Source organism: Oncorhynchus gorbuscha, linkage group LG06, assembly GCF_021184085.1.
Source record: "Oncorhynchus gorbuscha isolate QuinsamMale2020 ecotype Even-year linkage group LG06, OgorEven_v1.0, whole genome shotgun sequence".
In the NCBI taxonomy this organism is placed as follows: Eukaryota; Metazoa; Chordata; class Actinopteri; order Salmoniformes; family Salmonidae; genus Oncorhynchus; species Oncorhynchus gorbuscha.
Genome location: NC_060178.1, coordinates 6,074,741 through 6,094,740, shown reverse-complemented (window position 1 = coordinate 6,094,740; position 20,000 = coordinate 6,074,741). Strand labels below are relative to the sequence as shown.

General features: G+C 45.0%; 1 protein-coding gene across 2 annotated transcripts in view; it reads right to left on the bottom strand.

Moving 5' to 3' along the window:
* LOC124037458 (synaptotagmin-7-like) overlaps window positions 1-20,000 on the bottom strand; it is a 384,787-nt gene that overhangs the window by 143,229 nt on the left and 221,558 nt on the right. The window contains exon 1 of one of the 2 annotated variants that reach the window (XM_046352187.1): window positions 11,191-11,309. The exons of the other annotated variant lie outside the window; for it this stretch is intronic. Coding sequence (XP_046208143.1) covers window positions 11,191-11,291 — 101 coding nt within the window. The 5' untranslated portion in view covers window positions 11,292-11,309. Of the gene's footprint in view, window positions 1-11,190; window positions 11,310-20,000 lie in introns of those variants that run through there. 2 annotated transcript variants of the gene reach the window in all.

The following is a 20,000-nucleotide window of genomic DNA, read 5'->3' as shown; positions in this document are numbered from 1 at the left end:
CAGCAGCAGAGATAGCACCAGTAACAGCAGCAGAGATAGCACCAGTAACAGCAGCAGAGATAGCACCAGTAACAGCAGCAGAGATAGCACCAGTAACAGCAGCAGAGATAGCAGCAGTAACAGCAGCAGAAGGAGCTGCCAGAGTGATAGTCAGCAGGTGTGTGTGTGTAACGTGTGTGTCTGGGCGCCGTGGGTTTGTGGGCGTGGTACGAGTCGGCGTTGGTTGGATCTGAAAGGTCCGTATGGACAGGGTCGAGCATATCTGTTGCGGTGGGTGTGTCGGAGTGTGTCTGTGTGTGGCGTCCCAACGTGGCTGACGAAGCTGGCTCTTCGAGACGAATACTTTACGGGTTTGTTCCTCTCTCTCTTCTCAACTTTTAAAAGCACTATATCATCCTTCTCCTTTATCTGTCTAAATCTATTTCCTCATTTAAATACAACGCTCCGCCCCTAGAGACATCCTCCCAGCCAACCAACTCCTCAGCCTCTCAGCCTCTCTCCTCTCCTCTCCTCTCCTCTCCTCTCCTCTCCTCTCCTCTCCTCTCCTCTCCTCTCCTCTCCTCTCCTCTCCTCTCCTCTCCTCTCCTCTCCTCTCCTCTCCTCTCCTCTCCCTCCCCTCCCCTCCCCTCCTCTCCTCTCCCCTCCCCTCCCCTCCCCTCCCCCTCCTCTCCTCTCCTCTCCTCTCCTCTCCCTCCCTCCCCCTCCCCCCCTCCCCTCCCCTCCCCTCCCCTCCTCTCCTCTCCTCTCCTCTCCTCTCTTCTTCTCTCCCCTCCTCTCCTCTCCTCTCATATTTTTTATCTTTCTTTATCTTTATCTTTATTTATTTTTCTTTAGTTGTTCCCTTGCTTTATTAGCAGTACGTCTCTATCAAAACGAGATAGTAGATGACGTTTTAGTTCAGTTATCTATAAACCTATTACATATTACTAGGAGATGCTGGTTTCATTTTCTCTAGCTCGGTATCCCAAAACGCTCCTTTAAAGTGTTTCCCAACTCCTACCCCATACCTTCTTCCGCCTTCCCTGACAGAGTCGCACTGTAATCTGAACTGGGTGAACACCGTGCTATTCACAGTACTAGGCACCTCGCAGCTGGCTTTATATGCGACTGTACACGGGTCTCTTTCAGACTGCTTTTTAAATCGTTTGGTATTGAACTTATATAACTAGTCAAAAGGGGAAAGGAAAGTCAAAAGGGGAAATTAAATAGTTGAAGAGACCACTTGAAGGGAGATGGAGGCTTTATATAAAGAGTGAGAGAAAGATGGGACTGATAAGGAAGAGAGAGAAAGCGAGCGATGGAGGGAGAGAGAGAAAGAAAATGGGTTGAGACACCAACACAAGAGACACCAACACAAGAGACACCAACACAAGAGACACCAACACAAGAGACACCAACAGAGACACCAACACAAGAGACACCAACAGAGACACCAACAGAAGAGACACCAACAGAGACACCAACAGAAGAGACACCAACACAAGAGACACCAACACAAGAGACACCAACACAAGAGACACCAACACAAGAGACACCAACACAAGAGACACCAACACAAGAGACACCAACACAAGAGACACCAACACAAGAGACACCAACAGAGACACCAACACAAGAGACACCAACACAAGAGACACCAACACAATAGACACCAAAAGAGACACCAACACAAGAGACACCAACACAAGAGACACCAACACAAGAGACACCAACACAAGAGACACCAACACAAGAGACACCAACACAAGAGACACCAACACAAGAGACACCAACACAAGAGACACCAACACAAGAGACACCAACACAAGAGACACCAACACAAGAGACACCAACACAAGAGACACCAACACAAGAGACACTAATACAAGAGACACCAACACAAGAGACACCAACACAAGAGACACCAACAGAGACACCAACACAAGAGACACCAACACAAGAGACACCAACACAAGAGACACCAACACAAGAGACACCAACACCAACACAAGAGACACCAACACAAGAGACACCAACACAAGAGACACCAACACAAGAGACACCAACAGAGACACCAACAGAAGAGACACCAACACAAGAGACACCAACACAAGAGACACCAACACAAGAGACACCAACACAAGAGACACCAACACAAGAGACACCAACAGAGACACCAACACAAGAGACACCAACACAAGAGACACTAATACAAGAGACACTAATACAAGAGACACCAACACAAGAGACACCAACACAAGAGACACCAACACAAGAGACACCAACAGAGACACCAACACAAGAGACACCAACACAAGAGACACTAATACAAGAGACACTAATACAAGAGACACAGACACAAGAGACACCAACACAAGAGACACCAACAGAGACACCAACAGAAGAGACACCAACACAAGAGACACCAATACAAGAGACACAGACACAAGAGACACCAACACAAGAGACACCAACACAAGAGACACCAACACAAGAGACACCAACAGAGACACCAACAGAAGAGACACCAACACAAGAGACACCAATACAAGAGACACAGATACAAGAGACACCAACACAAGAGACACCAACACAAGAGACACCAACACAAGAGACACCAACACAAGAGACACCAACAGAGACACCAACACAAGAGACACCAACACAAGAGACATCGACACAAGAGACACCAACAGAGACACCAACACAAGAGACACCAACACAAGAGACACCAACACAAGAGACACCAACACAAGAGACACCAACAGAGACACCAACACAAGAGACACCAACAGAGACACCAACACAAGAGACACCAACAGAGACACCAACACAAGAGACACCAACACAAGAGACACAGGCACAAGAGACACCGACACAAGAGACAGACACAAGAGACACCGACACAAGAGACAGACACAAGAGACACCGACACAAGAGACACCAACACAAGAGACACCAACACAAGAGACACCAACAGAGACACCAACACAAGAGACACCAACACAAGAGACACCAACAGAGACACCGACACAAGAGACACCAACAGAGACACCAACACAAGAGACAGACACAAGAGACACCGACACAAGAGACAGACACAAGAGACATCAACACAAGAGACACCAACACAAGAGACACTGACACAAGAGACACCAACACAAGAGACACCAACACAAGAGACAGACACAAGAGACACCAACACAAGAGACACCAACAGAAGAGACACCGACACAAGAGACACCAACACAAGAGACACCAACACAAGAGACACCAACACAAGAGACACCAACACAAGAGACAGACACAAGAGACACCGACACAAGAGACACCAACAGAAGAGACACCGACACAAGAGACAGACACAAGAGACACCGACACAAGAGACAGACACAAGTGACACCAACACAAGAGACAGACACAAGAGACACCAACACAAGAGACAGACACAAGAGACACTGACACAAGAGACACCAACACACGAGTCATCAACACAAGAGACAGACACAAGAGACAGAGACACCAACAGAAGAGACACCGACACAAGAGACAGACACAAGAGACACCAACACAAGAGACACCAACACAAGAGACACCGACACAAGAGACACTGACACAAGAGACACCAACACACGAGTCATCAACACAAGAGACAGACACAAGAGACAGACACAAGAGACACCGACACAAGAGACAGACACAAGAGACACCAACACAAGAGACAGACACAAGAGACACCAACACAAGAGACAGACACAAGAGACACCGACACAAGAGACACCAACACAAGAGACACCGACACAAGAGACACCAACACAAGAGACAGACACAAGAGACACAGGCACAAGAGACACCAACACAAGAGACAGACACAAGAGACACCAACACAAGAGACACCGACACAAGAGACACCGACACAAGAGACAGACACAAGAGACACCGACACAAGAGACACCGGAACAAGAGACAGACACAAGAGACACCAACAGAGACACCGACACAAGAGACAGACACAAGAGACACCGACACAAGAGACAGACACAAGAGACACCGACACAAGAGACAGACACAAGAGACACCGACACAAGAGACAGACACAAGAGACACCGACACAAGAGACAGACACAAGAGACACCGACACAAGAGACAGACACAAGAGACACCGACACAAGAGACAGACACAAGAGACACCGACACAAGAGACAGACACAAGAGACACCGACACAAGAGACAGACACAAGAGACACCGGAACAAGAGACACCGACACTTATAGCGTCCTGGAAATAGAATCCAATTATAGACGGGGCAAAGAGAGAAAGATGAGAGGAGGAGATGAGAGGAGAGAAAGAGGGTAGGAGGTCGTGATGGAGTGAACGTGTTGCGGAGAGAGAGAGAAATCATAGACAGCAGGAGATGTGAAAAAGAAAGGGAGGCGAAACGAAAGAGGGTGGAGAAGCTAAATTAACCGTCTCATTTTCTGACACATTGTGATTAGGGTCTAAAACACGTCATTCAGACAGCGAACTCCAGCGCCGCGTCGACCACACACACATCATGTGAAACTCAAACACGCTGTTTTCCATCACACTGTGTTTACAAAGTCTTGAGTTAGATGTTATTTTAACGAGAAACGTACAGATATTTTTTTATTAGAGAGAAGCAGACTGTTTGTGAGTGAGTAACAGACTGTGAGTAACAGACTATGAGTGAGTAACAGACTGTGAGTAACAGACTGTGAGTAACAGACTGTTTGTTAGTGAGTAACAGACTGAGAGTAACAGACTGTTTGTTAGTGTGTAACAGACTGTGAGTAACAGACTGTGAGCAACAGACTGTGAGTAACAGACTGTGAGTGAGTAACAGACTGTGAGTAACAGACTGTTTGTTAGTGTGTAACAGACTGTGAGTAACAGACTGTTTGTTAGTGAGTAACAGACTGTGAGTGAGTAACAGACTGTGAGTAACAGACTGAGAGTAACAGACTGTGAGTAACAGACTGTGAGTAACAGACTGTGAGTGAGTAACAGACTGTGAGTAACGGACTGTGAGTAACGGACTGTGAGTAACAGACTGTGAGTAACAGACTGTGAGTGACAGACTGTGAATAACAGACTGTGAGTGAGTAACATACTGTGAGTAACAGACTGTGAGTGAGTAACAGACTGTGAGTAACAGACTGTGAGTAACAGACTGTGAGTGAGTAACAAACTGTGAGTAACAGACTGTGAGTAACAGACTGTGAGTGAGTAACAGACTGTGAGTAACAGACTGTGAGTAACAGACTGTGAGTAACATACTGTGAGTGAGTAACAGACTGTGAGTAACAGACTGTTTGTTAGTGAGTAACAGACTGTGAGCAACAGACTGTGAGTAACAGACTGTGAGTGAGTAACAGACTGTGAGTAACAGACTGTGAGTGAGTAACAGACTGTGAGTAACAGACTGTTTGTTAGTGAGTAACAGACTGTGAGTAACAGACTGTGAGTAACAGACTGTGAGTGAGTAACAGACTGTGAGTAACAGACTGTGAGTAACAGACTGTGAGTGAGTAACAGACTGTGAGAAACAGACTGTGAGTAACAGACTGTGAGTGAGTAACAGACTGAGAGTAACAGACTGAGAGTAACAGACTGAGAGTAACAGACTGTTTGTTAGTGTGTAACAGACTGTGAGTAACAGACTGTGAGTGAGTAACAGACTGAGAGTAACAGACTGTGAGTAACAGACTGTGAGTAACAGACTGTGAGTGAGTAACAGACTGTGAGTAACAGACTTTGAGTGAGTAACAGACTGTGAGTAACAGACTGTGAGTAACAGACTGTGAGTAACATACTGTGAGTAACAGACTGAGAGTAACAGACTGAGAGTAACAGACTGAGAGTAACAGACTGTGAGTAACAGACTGAGAGTAACAGACTGAGAGTAACAGACTGTGAGTACCAGACTGTGAGTAACAGACTGTGAGTAACAGACTGTGAGTAACAGACTGTGAGTAACAGACTGTTTGTTAGTGTGTAACAGACTGTGAGTAACAGACTGAGAGTAACAGACTGTTAGTGAGTAACAGACTGAGAGTAACAGACTGTTTGTTAGTGTGTAACAGACTGTGAGTAACAGACTGTTTGTTAGTGAGTAACAGACTGTGAGTAACAGACTGAGAGTAACAGACTGTTAGTGAGTAACAGACTGAGAGTAACAGACTGTTTGTTAGTGTGTAACAGACTGTGAGTAACAGACTGTTTGTTAGTGAGTAACAGACTGTGAGTAACAGACTGAGAGTAACAGACTGTTTGTTAGTGAGTAACAGACTGTGAGTAACAGACTGAGAGTAACAGACTGTTTGTTAGTGAGTAACAGACTGTGAGTAACAGACTGTTAGTGAGTAACAGACTGTGAGTAACAGACTGAGAGTAACAGACTGTTTGTTAGTGAGTAACAGACTGTGAGTAACAGACTGAGAGTAACAGACTGTTTGTTAGAGTAACAGACTGTGAGTAACAGACTGAGAGTAACAGACTGTTTGTTAGTGAGTAACAGACTGTGAGTAACAGACTGTTTGTTAGTGAACAGACTGTGAGTAACAGACTGTTTGTTAGTGAGTAACAGACTGTGAGTAACAGACTGTGAGTAACAGACTGTTTGTTAGTGAGTAACAGACTGTGAGTAACAGACTGTTAGTGAGTAACAGACTGTGAGTAACAGACTGTGAGTAACAGACTGTTTGTTAGTGTGTAACAGACTGAGAGTAACAGACTGTGAGTAACAGACTGTGAGTAACAGACTGTTTGTTAGTGAGTAACAGACTGTGAGTAACAGACTGTGAGTAACAGACTGTGAGTAACAGACTGTGAGTAACAGAATGTTTGTTAGTGAGTAACAGACTGTGAGTAACAGACTGTTTGTTAGTGAGTAACAGACTGAGAGTAACAGACTGTTTGTTAGTGAGTAACAGACTGTGAGTAACAGACTGTTTGTTAGTGTGTAACAGATTCCATTTGCTTATAGTACAGAACATAATACATTTCCCACTATACCCTCTGTCTTGAGTTGGATATTCTCAATCCGATTGTTATTTTGACGAGAAACGTACGAGGCTAGAACTATTAGCGAGAAGATGGACTTCAACATTCACTGTGTGAAAATGTGTTGGTAGGTCATCAATAGACCCCATTGTCTCTGAGTATGTCCTTTAAGTCATCAATAGACCCCATTGTCTCTGAGTTTGTCCTATAGGTCATTGACAGACCCCATTGTCTCTGAGTTTGTCCTTTAGGTCATTAACAGACCCCATTGTCTCTGAGTATGTCCTTTAGGTCATTAACAGACCCCATTGTCTCTGAGTATGTCCTTTAGGTCATTAACAGACCACATTGTCTCTGAGTATGTCCTTTAGGTCATTAACAGACCCCATTGTCTCTGAGTATGTCCTATAGGTCATTGACAGACCCCATTGTCTCTGAGTTTGTCCTATAGGTCATTGACAGACCCCATTGTCTCTGAGTTTGTCCTTTAGGTCATTAACAGACCCCATTGTCTCTGAGTATGTCCTTTAGGTCATTAACAGACCCCATTGTCTCTGAGTATGTCCTTTAGGTCATTAACAGACCACATTGTCTCTGAGTATGTCCTTTAGGTCATTAACAGACCACATTGTCTCTGAGTATGTCCTTTAGGTCATTAACAGACCCCATTGTCTCTGAGTATGTCCTATAGGTCATATAGATGGTCATTAACAGACCCCATTGTCTCTGAGTTTGTCCTATAGGTCATTTACCATGCAGGGCCGTGTACTAGACTATTAGCTGGTTAGGAGTTGGCGTGATGGCGGCTCCGCGACAGTGTAATTCTGCAGTCTATTGTTAGCTCAGAGTTCACATCTTCCGCACGTTATTCCTACCAAGCCCAGCCTGTCATCACACGTTTCAGAGCACCACACCACCTTGGAACATTGGCACCTGGGCCCTTCCCTCCCTCTTACTCTCACACTACCTCCCCTCCCTCCTGTCCTCCCTCTTAGTCTCACACTACCTCCCCTCCCTCCTGTCCTCCCTCTTCCTCTCACACTACCCCCCCCCCTCTTACTCCTCCCTCTTACTCTATACCCTCTGTCCTCTACCCATACTATCTATACCCTCTACCCTCTACACCCTCTACCCTCTACACCCTCTACCCTCTACCATCTCTACCTATACCATCTATAACCTCTGTCCTATACCTGTACCATCTATACCTTCTACCCTCTACCCTCTACCTATATCATCTCTACCCTCTACCTCTAGCATCTCTACCTATACCATCTATGCCCTCTGTCCTCTACCTATACCATCTATACCCTCTGTCCTATACCTGTACCATCTATACCCTCTGTCCTCTACCTATACCATCTATGCCCTCTACCTATACCATCTATACCCTCTTCCTGTACCATCTATACCCTCTACCTATACCATCTATACCCTCTACCTATACCATCTATACCCTCTGTCCTCTACCTATACCATCTATACCCTCTGTCCTCTACCTGTACCATCTATACCCTCTCCCTGTACCATCTATACCCTCTACCTATACCATCTATGCCCTCTGTCCTCTACCTATACCATCTATACCCTCTGTCCTCTACCTGTACCATCTATACCCTCTCCCTGTACCATCTATACCCTCTACCTATACCATCTATACCCTCTGTCCTCTACCTATACCATCTATACCCTCTGTCCTCTACCTGTACCATCTATGCCCTCTGTCCTCTACCTATACCATCTATACCCTCTACATGAACCATCTATACCCTCTGTCCTCTACCTGTATCATCTATACTCTCTATATATACCATCTATATCCTCTACCTGTACCATCTATACCCTCTACCTATACCATCTATACCCTTTACCTATACCATCTATACCCTCTGTCCTCTACCTGTACCATCTATACTCTATATATACCATCTATACCCTCTACCTATACCATCTATACCCTCTACCTATACCATCTATACCCTCTACCTATACCATCTATACCCTCTGTCCTATACCTGTACCATCTATACCCTCTACGTATACCATCTATACCCTCTACATGAACCATCTATACCCTCTAACTATACCATCTATACCCTCTGTCCTCTACCTGTACCATCTATACCCTCTGTTCTCTACCTGTACCATCTATACCATCTACCTATACCTGTACCATCTATGCCCTCTCCCTGTACCATCTATACCCTCTACCTATACTATCTATGCCCTCTGTCCTCTACCTATACCATCTATACCCTATACCTGTACCATCTATACCCTCTACGTATACCATCTATACCCTCTACATGAACCATCTATACCCTCTGTCCTCTACCTGTACCATCTATACTCTCTATATATACCATCTATATACTCTACCTGTACCATCTATACCCTCTACCTGTACCATCTATACACTCTGTCCTCTACCTATACCATCTATACCCTCTGTTCTCTACCTGTACCATCTATACCCTCTGTTCTCTACCTGTACCATCAATACCCTCTGTCCTCTACCTATACCATCTATACCCTCTGTCCTCTACCTGTACCATCTATACCCTCTACCTATACCATCTATACCCTCTGTTCTCTACCTGTACCATCTATACCCTCTCCCTTCTACCCTAAACCTATACCAGCTATACCCTCTGTCATCTACCTGTACCATCTATACCCTCTACCTATACCAGCTATACCCTCTGTCATCTTCGTGTACCATCTATACCCTCTCCCTTTCCATCTATACCCTCTACCTGTACCAGCTATACCCTCTACCTATACCATCTATACCCTCTACCATCTACCTGTACCATCTATACCCTCTGTCCTCTGCCTGTACAATATATACCCTCTGCCTTCTACCTATACCATCTATACTGTACAATGAGTGTACACAACATTAAGGACACCTGCTCTTTCCATGACATAAACTGACCAGGTGAATCCAGGTGAAAGCTATTTGAAGTCAATTGTTAAATCCACTTCAATCAGTGTAGTTGAAGGGGAGGAGCCAGGTTAAAGAAGGATTTTTAAGCCTTGAGACAACTGAGACATGGATTGTGTATGTGTGGCATTCAGAGGGTGAATGGGCAAGGCAAAAGATTGAAGTGCCTTTGAATGGGGTATGGTAGTAGGTGCCAGGCGCACCGGTTTGTGTCAACGCTGCTGGGTTTTTCACACTCAACAGTTTTCTGTGTGTATCAAGAATGGTCCACCACCCAAAGGACATCCAGGCAACTTGACACAACTGTGGGAAGCATTTCTTTTATTTTATTTTTTATTTTATTTCACCTTTATTTAACCAGGTAGGCAAGATGAGAACAAGTTCTCATTTACAATTGCGACCTGGCATTGGAGTCAACATGGGCCAGCATCCCTGTGGAACGCTTTCAACACCTTGTAGAGTCAACATGGGCCAGCATCCCTGTGGAACGCTTTCGACACCTTGTAGAGTCAACATGGACCAGCATCCCCGTGGAACGCTTTCAACACCTTGTAGAGTCGACATGGACCAGCATCCCTGTGGAACGCTTTCGACACCTTGTAGAGTCAACGTGGGCCAGCATCTCTGTGGAACGTTTTCAACACCTTGTAGAGTCAACATGGGCCAGCATCCCTGTGGAACGCTTTAGACACCTTGTAGAGTCCACATGGGCCAGCATCCCTGTGGAACGCTTTAGACACCTTGTAGAGTCCACATGGGCCAGCATCCCTGTGGAACGCTTTAGACACCTTGTAGAGTCAACATGGGCCAGCATCCCTGTGGAACACTTTCAACACCTTGTAGAGTTAACATGGACCAGCATCCCTGTGGAACACTTTCGACACCTTGTAGAGTCAACATGGGCCAGCATCCCTGTGGAACGCTTTCAACACCTTGTAGAGTCAACATGGGCCAGCATCCCTGTGGAACGCTTTAGACACCTTGTAGAGTCCACATGGGCCAGCATCCCTGTGGAACGCTTTAGACACCTTGTAGAGTCCACATGGGCCAGCATCCCTGTGGAACGCTTTAGACACATTGTAGAGTCCACATGGGCCAGCATCCCTGTGGAAGGCTTTCGACACCTTGCCCCGACAAATTGAGGCTGTTCTGAGGACAAAAAAGTGGAAAGTGTCCTTAATGTTTGTGTATATAAAGTATACACCATCTCCCTAGAACAGTATTCAATCGTCATAACTCACTTGGTGGGTCTGAGTCCTCCCGCCTGCATGTGGTTCTGGACCGCCTGCCACCTCCCGGCCTTGACCCCCGACATCGCCATGCTGGTACCGCCAGGCATCATCTTCACACTGTCACTGGGACCCGCCGGACCCTCCCCATCCCCTCCCCTCCCCAACGCTACCGATGCCCCTGTCTGCCCCCCTGACACTTCCCCACTAGGAAGGAGAGAGAGAGAGGAGACAACACAGCAGAGACAAAGAGAGACGGGAAGAGGTGGAAAAAGACAGGAACAAGAAGAAGAGGACAAGGAGAGGTAGAGAGATCAAGCAACAACATTGTAAAGGAAGCAAAGTTGATTATTTGTGGAGGTGTGTTAAAGGGGAAGGCATAAGTTATCCAGGTCACAGGAGAGCAGAGACAAGAGACAAAGGTAGGTATATCAGGTAGATCAGGTAGAGACATAAGAGACAGAGGTAGGTCGATCAGGTAGATCAGGTAGAGACAGAACAGACAGAGGTAGGTAGATCAGGTAGAGACAGAACAGACAGAGACAGGTAGATCAGGTAGAGACAGAACAGACAGAGGTAGGTAGATCAGGTAGATCAGGTAGAGACAGAACAGACAGGGGTAGGTATATCAGGTAGATCAGGTAGAGACAGAACAGACAGAGGTAGGTATATCAGGTAGATCAGGTAGAGACAGAAGAGACAGAGGTAGGTAGATCAGGTAGAGACAGAAGAGACAGAGGCAGGTAGATCAGGTGGATCAGGTAGAGACAGAACAGACAGAGGTAGGTATATCAGGTAGATCAGGTTGAGACAGAACAGACAGAGGTAGGTATATCAGGTAGATCAGGTAGAGACAGAAGAGACAGAGGTAGGTAGATCAGGTAGAGACAGAAGAGACAGAGGCAGGTAGATCAGGTGGATCAGGTAGAGACAGAACAGACAGAGGTAGGTATATCAGGTAGATCAGGTAGAGACAGAACAGACAGAGGTAGGTATATCAGGTAGAGACAGAACAGACAGAGGTAGGTAGATCAGGTAGAGACAGAGGCAGGTAGATCAGGTATATTAGGTAGAGAGAGAAGAGACAGAGGTAGGTCGATCAGGTAGATCAGGTAGAGACAGAAGGGACAGAGGAAGGTATATCAGGTAGAGACAGAGGCAGGTAGATCAGGTAGATCAGGTAGAGACAGAAGGGACAGAGGCAGGTAGATCAGGTAGATCAGGTAGCGACAGAAGGGACAGAGGCAGGTAGATCAGGTAGAGACAGAGACAGGTAGATGAGGTAGATCAGGTAGCGACAGAAGGGACAGAGGCAGGTAGATCAGGTAGATCAGGTAGCGACAGAAGGGACAGAGGCAGGTAGATCAGGTAGAGACAGAGACAGGTAGATCAGGTAGAGACAGAAGAGACAGAGACAGGTAGATCAGGTAGAGACAGAGGCAGGTAGAACATGTAGAGACAGAGACAGGAAGATCAGGTAGAAACAGAAGGGACAGAGGCAGGTAGATCAGGTAGAGACAGAGACAGGTAGATCAGGTAGAGACAGAAGAGACAGAGGCAGGTAGATCAGGTAGAGACAGAAGAGACAGAGGCAGGTAGATCAGGTAGAGACAGGAGGGACAGAGGCAGGTAGATCAGGTAGAGACAGAGACAGGAAGATCAGGTAGAGACAGAAGAGACAGATGTAGGTAGATCAGGTAGAGACAGAGACAGGTAGATCAGGTAGATCATGTAGAGACAGAAGGGACAGTGGTAGGTAGATCAGGTAGAGACAGAAGAGACAGAGGTAGGTAGATCAGGTAGAGACAGAAGAGACAGAGGCAGGTATATCATGTAGATCAGGTAGAGACAGAACAGACAGAGGTAGGTATATCAGGTAGAGACAGAACAGACAGAGGTAGATAGATCAGGTAGAGACAGAGGCAGGTAGATCAGGTAGATTAGGTAGAGAGAGAAGAGACAGAGGTAGATAGATCAGGTAGATCAGGTAGAGACAGAAGGGACAGAGGAAGGTATATCAGGTAGAGACAGAGGCAGGTAGATCAGGTAGATCAGGTAGAGACAGAAGAGGCAGAGACAGGTAGATCAGGTAGATCAGGTAGCGACAGAAGGGACAGAGGCAGGTAGATCAGGTAGAGACAGAGACAGGTAGATCAGGTAGAGACAGAAGAGACAGAGACAGGTAGATCAGGTAGAGACAGAGGCAGGTAGAACATGTAGAGACAGAGACAGGAAGATCAGGTAGAAACAGAAGGGACAGAGGCAGGTAGATCAGGTAGAGACAGAGGCAGGAAGATCAGGTAGAGACAGAAGAGACAGAGACAGGTAGATCAGGTAGAGACAGAGACAGGTAGATCAGGTAGAGACAGAAGGGACAAAGGCAGGTAGATCAGGTAGAGACAAAGGGGCAGAGACAGGTAGATCCGGTAGAGACAGAGACAGGTAGATCAGGTAGAGACAGAAGGGACAAAGGCAGGTAGATCCGGTAGAGACAGAGACAGGTAGATCAGGTAGAGACAGAAGAGACAGAGACAGGTAGATCCGGTAGAGACAGAGGCAGGTAGATCAGGTAGAGACAGAGGCAGGTAGATCAGGTAGAGACAGAGGCAGGTAGATCAGGTAGAGACAGAGGCAGGTAGATCAGGTAGAGACAGAGGCAGGTAGAGACAGAAGAGACAGAGGCAGGTAGATCCGGTAGAGACAGAGGCAGGTAGATCAGGTAGAGACAGAGGCAGGTAGAGACAGAGGCAGGTAGAGACAGAAGAGACAGAGGCAGGTAGATCAGGTAGAGACAGAAGAGACAGAGACAGGTAGATCAGGTAGAGACAGAGGCAGGTAGATCAGGTAGGGACAGAGGCAGGTAGATCAGGTAGAGACAGAGGCAGGTAGATCCGGTAGAGACAGAAGAGACAGAGACAGGTAGATCCGGTAGAGACAGAGGCAGGTAGATCCGGTAGAGACAGAAGAGACAGAGACAGGTAGATCCGGTAGAGACAGAGGCAGGTAGATCAGGTAGATGGAGGGAGCCCTGTAGTCCTGTCAGTAGGGGCGGGGCAGGGCGGGGCGGGGGGGGGGGTGAGAGGAGGAGGGGAATTCACGGTGGGAGCCTGCAACGTAGTATGGACCCTGGGTAAAGGAATACTGCTTCTTCCTCAGTCTCCGCAGCTCAGCTTCTACGACCCTTATATCTGTGTTATTGTGTAGAGGTTGTTTGGGTAACTCTCATTCTATGGCCACTTTGGCCTTGAGATGTGCTATTGCACACAACAGCACAATTCAGTGGTAGCCCACCGTCTCTCACCAGGGGTCGATTTCAACGGTATTGTATGTGCCTGTGGACAAACGCGTAAAGCATTCGGCAGTATCGCTAAGGTTACAGAACGGCGGCGTATTTGAACTGTTTCAATAAGCAGCGGGGAACATAATAGTGAGTAAGAAATCTACTTTCCTCCTAAGTTCGAGAGGTGTCTAAAAGCCACTGACGCGTCAATCAAAATTCTATAGAGTGTTTAACTGCATATAGATGATGCTTTACGGACATTTTCATCACCATGGGTATCCACAGTGGATCTTGTTAGCATGCGCCAGTCTTATACTAGTTTGAAGTGTTTGAAAGATGAAGTTAAGATTAGTAGGCTATGTAAATGAAGGTTCCCACAGAGCATGACACTATTGCTGACGGAACAAAAACAGAACACGCGAGTCAAGTTGTCACGCCTGTATCTGCCCAATTCAAAAACACATCTGCTTTTAGGGGATCAAAGGGATACCTCCCAGTAGCCCTGGTCAAATGTAGTGCACTTGATAGCAAATAGGGAGCCCTAGTGTGTCTCGGATGACAACAGGGCTGATGGGGGAATGAAGGATAGTACTGCCCTCTTGTGACACTAGTATGATTCATTATTATACAGACAGAATGATTCATTACTAAAACTGATTCATTATTATACAGACAGAATGATTCATTACTAAAACTGATTCATTGTTATACAGAGAGTATGATTCATTACTACACTGATTCATTATTATACTGATTCATTATTATACAGAGAGAATGATTCATTACTATACTGATTCATTATTATACAGAGAGAATGATTCATTACTATACTGATTCATTATTATACAGAGAGAATGATTCATTACTATACAGAGAGTATGATTCATTACTAAAACTGATTCATTATTATACTGATTCATTATTATACTGATTCATTGCTATACTGATTCATTACTATACTGATTCATTACTATACTGATTCATTACTATACAGACAGAATGATTCATTACTAAAACTGATTCATTATTATACTGATTCATTACTATACAGAGAGTATGATTCATTACTACACTGATTCATTATTATACAGAGAGAATGATTCATTACTATACTGATTCATTATTATACAGAGAGAATGATTCATTACTATACTGATTCATTATTATACAGAGAGAATGATTCATTACTACACTGATTCATTATTATACAGAGAGTATGATTCATTACTATACTGATTCAGTATTATACTGATTCATTATTATACAGAGAGAATGATTCATTACTATACTGATTCATTATTATACAGAGAGTATGATTCATTACTATACTGATTCAGTATTATACTGATTCATTACTATACAGAGAGTATGATTCATTATTATACTGATTCATTGTTATATTGATTCATTATTACACGGAGAGTATGAATCATCATTATACTGACTCATTATTATACAGAGCAGGAACACATATAACACAAGTAGCTAGAGTATGGTACGCACCAATGTGTCCTGTGGCTCAGTGAGGTGGCAGGTTCAAGTACAGTCAGGACCACACACATACTAAATATGTATGCTGTATGTCCACCAGTATGTTTCCTCATTATGCACTGACAGGGCACACAGATAATACTTGTAAAGCACACCCATGTGCTGGTACCGTAGGCAATGCAGTGAGGTTGTTGGGTTCAAGTCCACTTGCGATCCCACGTGTGTACAGTACATACACACGTATTACAAAATGCAGTCACTGTGTTGTAGGTGTTGTGTCACCAGTAGGGACTGGGATCATTATTCAGACAGGGAACACAGCTAATACATGAACTGCCTTGAAGAGTCCACGTGGCTCAGTTGAGTAAGAACCCAAGGTTGTGGGTTCAATTCCCAAAGGGATCACGTACACATTACCAAAAATGTTCAGTACCAGTCATATGTTTGGACACATCTACTCATTCAAGGGTGTTTCTTTGTTTTTGCTATTTTCTAGGTTGTAGAATAATAGTGAAGACATCATTACTATGGATTGACACGTAGCCACCCTTTGCCTTGATGACAGCTTTGCACACTCTTGGCATTCTCTCAACCAGCTTCACCTGGAATGCTTTTCCAACAGTCTTGAAGGAGTTCCCACATATGCTGAGCACTTGTTGGATGCTTTTCCTTCACTCTGCGGTCCAACTCATCCCAAACCATCTCAATCGGGTTGAGGTTGGGTGATTGTGGAGGCCAGGTCATCTGATGCAGCCCTCCATCGCATTCCATGTGACTACCTCATGAAGCTGGTTGAGAGAATACCAAGAGTTTGCAAAGCTGTCATCAAGGCAAAAGGTGGCTACTTTGAAGAATCTCAAATATAAAATAACACGTTTTTGGATGCTACATGATTCCATATGTGTTATTTCACAGTTTGATGTCTTTACAATTATTATAAAATGTAGAAAATCATAAAAATAAGGAAGAACTTTTGTCCAAACTTTTGACTGGTACTGTATGCACTCACTCTACTGTAAATCCCTGTACTGTAAATCCCTGTACTGTAAATCCCTGTACTGTATGCACTCACTCTACTGTAAATCCCTGTACTGTAAATCCCTGTACTGTAAATCCCTGTACTGTAAATCCCTGTACTGTATGCACTCACTCTACTGTAAATCCCTGTACTGTAAATCCCTGTACTGTAAATCCCTGTACTGTAAATCCCTGTACTGTATGCACTCACTCTACTGTAAATCCCTGTACTGTAAATCACTGTACTGTAAATCCCTGTACTGTAAATCCCTGTACTGTATGCACTCACTCTACTGTAAATCCCTGTACTGTAAATCCCTGTACTGTAAATCCCTGTACTGTAAATCCATGTACTGTAAATCCCTGTACTGTAAATCCATGTACTGTAAATCCCTGTACTGTAAATCCATGTACTGTAAATCCCTGTACTGTAAATCCCTGTACTGTAAATCCATGTACTGTAAATCCCTGTACTGTAAATCCCTGTACTGTAAATCCCTGTACTGTAAATCCCTGTACTGTAAATCCATGTACTGTGAGTCACTCTGGAGTGTCGGCTAATATAATAATGACTAGATGACCAACAAGGCAACGCACAAGGGGTTATAGATTAGAGGTTACACCTCAAAGCCGGCAGGTAGCCTAGTGATTAGAGCGGTGGACTAGTAACCGAAAGGTTGCTAGATCAAATCCCCTGAGCTGACAAGGTAAAAATATGTTGTTCTGCCCCTGAACAAGGCAAGTTAACCCACTTTTCCCAGGCCGTCATTGTAAATAAGAATTTGTTCTTAATTAACTGACTTGCCTAGTTAAATAAAAGTAAAATAAATAGATGTGGTAGTTTGTAGCATTGAGGTGAATTGGTTGTGTGCATTCTATTCACCTAAAGTGCACATCTCATAATAGGGAATAGGGTGTTTTCAGACACACTATGTTAGATTCTAGTAATACCCAAGTGTGCTACACAGCAAAGTAAGGAATACTGAAAAACTTTAATTGATAGCCTGGGGGTTTATGTGCTTCAATCACTGATCCCCAACTGGTGCTTGTTTAAAGACAGGCTTCTATTTGAGCCAGGGGGCTACTATCAACAGCAGTGCGTAGCCTGACTGAAAACCCATTGTGCTCCAGGTCATTTGTCACGCCAGCCTGCACAAGCATCCAATTCAGAGGCCCGACTGTCACTCGCAGTGACGTATTACTCCTCTGCTTTCACCCTGATCATCTTGCGGGACTACCGGTGTCAAATGTTTATCACTGCTAGCTGGTGGTAAAAGGCATTCGCACATCTAAGCTATCTTTGTTGCAAGTGCATGCTAACAGCTGGAAACCTACACACTGCACTGACTAGTATCACTTCACTGGATAGTATCACTGCTCTGGATAGTATCACTGCACTGGATAGTATCACTGCTCTGGCTAGTATCACTGCACTGGATAGTATAACTGCTCTGGCTAGTACCACTGCACTGACTAGTATCACTGCACTGGATAGTATCACTGCTCTGGATAGTATCACTGCTCTGGATAGTATCACTGCACTGGATAGTATCACTGCACTGGATAGTATCACTGCACTGGCTAGTACCACTGCACTGGCTCGTACCACTGCACTGACTAGTATCACTGCACTGGATAGTATCACTGCTCTGGCTCGTATCACTGCACTGGCTAGTATCACTGCACTGGCTAGTACCACTGCACTGACTAGTATCACTGCACTGGATAGTATCACTGCACTGGCTAGTATCACTGCACTGGATAGTATCACTGCACTGGATAGTATCACTGCTCTGGATAGTATCACTGCTCTGGCAGGTATCACTGCACTGGCAGGTATCGCTGCACTGGCTAGTATCACTGCTCTGGCTAGTATCACTGCTCTGGCAGGTATAACTGCACTGGCTAGTATCACTGCACTGGCTCGTATCACTGCACTGGATAGTATCTCTGCACTGGCTAGTATCACTGCTCTGGCTAGTACCACTGCTATGGCTAGTACCGTTTGTTTGAAACAACCGTTTATTTGAAACAGGCATTTATTTGAAACAGGCATTTGATTGAAACAGCCGTTTATTTGAAACAGCCTTTTATTTGAAACAGGCATTTGTTTGAAACAGCCGTTTATTTGAAACAGGCATTTGTTTGAAACAGCCGTTTATTTGAAACAGGCATTTGTTTGAAACAGCCGTTTATTTGAAACAGCCGTTTATTTGAAACAGCCGTTTATTTGAGACTCAGAGTTTTAAAGTTTTGCGGTAATCGAAAGAACATTGATTTGAAGGTCGGCAGGCAATAATGAACCGGCTGATTCATGTATGAACTGTGTTCCTGCAAAGACGTGCATCTCAAAACAACGCTACATGTAACATGTTACTCCACAGGTTAGTCCACATGTTAGTCCACATGTTAGTCCACATGTTAGTCCACAGGTTAACGGGTTAGTCCACATGTTAGTCCACAGGTTAACGGGTTAGTCCACATGTTAGTCCACATGTTAGTCCACGGGTTAGTCCACATGTTAGTCCACATGTTAGTCCACAGGTTAGTCCACATGTTAGTCCACAGGTTAGTCCACGGGTTAACGGGTTAGTCCACATGTTAGTCCACATGTTAGTCCACATGTTAGTCCACATGTTAGTCCACAGGTTAGTCCACATGTTAGTCCACGGGTTAACGGGTTAGTCCACAGGTTAGTCCACAGGTTAACATGTTAGTCCACATGTTAGTCCACAGGTTAACAGGTTAGTCCACATGTTAGTCCACATGTTAGTCCACATGTTAGTCCACAGGTTAACGGGTTAGTCCACATGTTAGTCCACAGGTTAACGGGTTAGTCCACATGTTAGTCCACATGTTAGTCCACATGTTAGTCCACAGGTTAACGGGTTAGTCCACATGTTAGTCCACATGTTAGTCCACAGGTTAACGGGTTAGTCCACATGTTAGTCCACAGGTTAACGGGTTAGTCCACATGTTAGTCCACATGTTAGTCGACGGGTTAACGGGTTAGTCCACATGTTAGTCCACATGT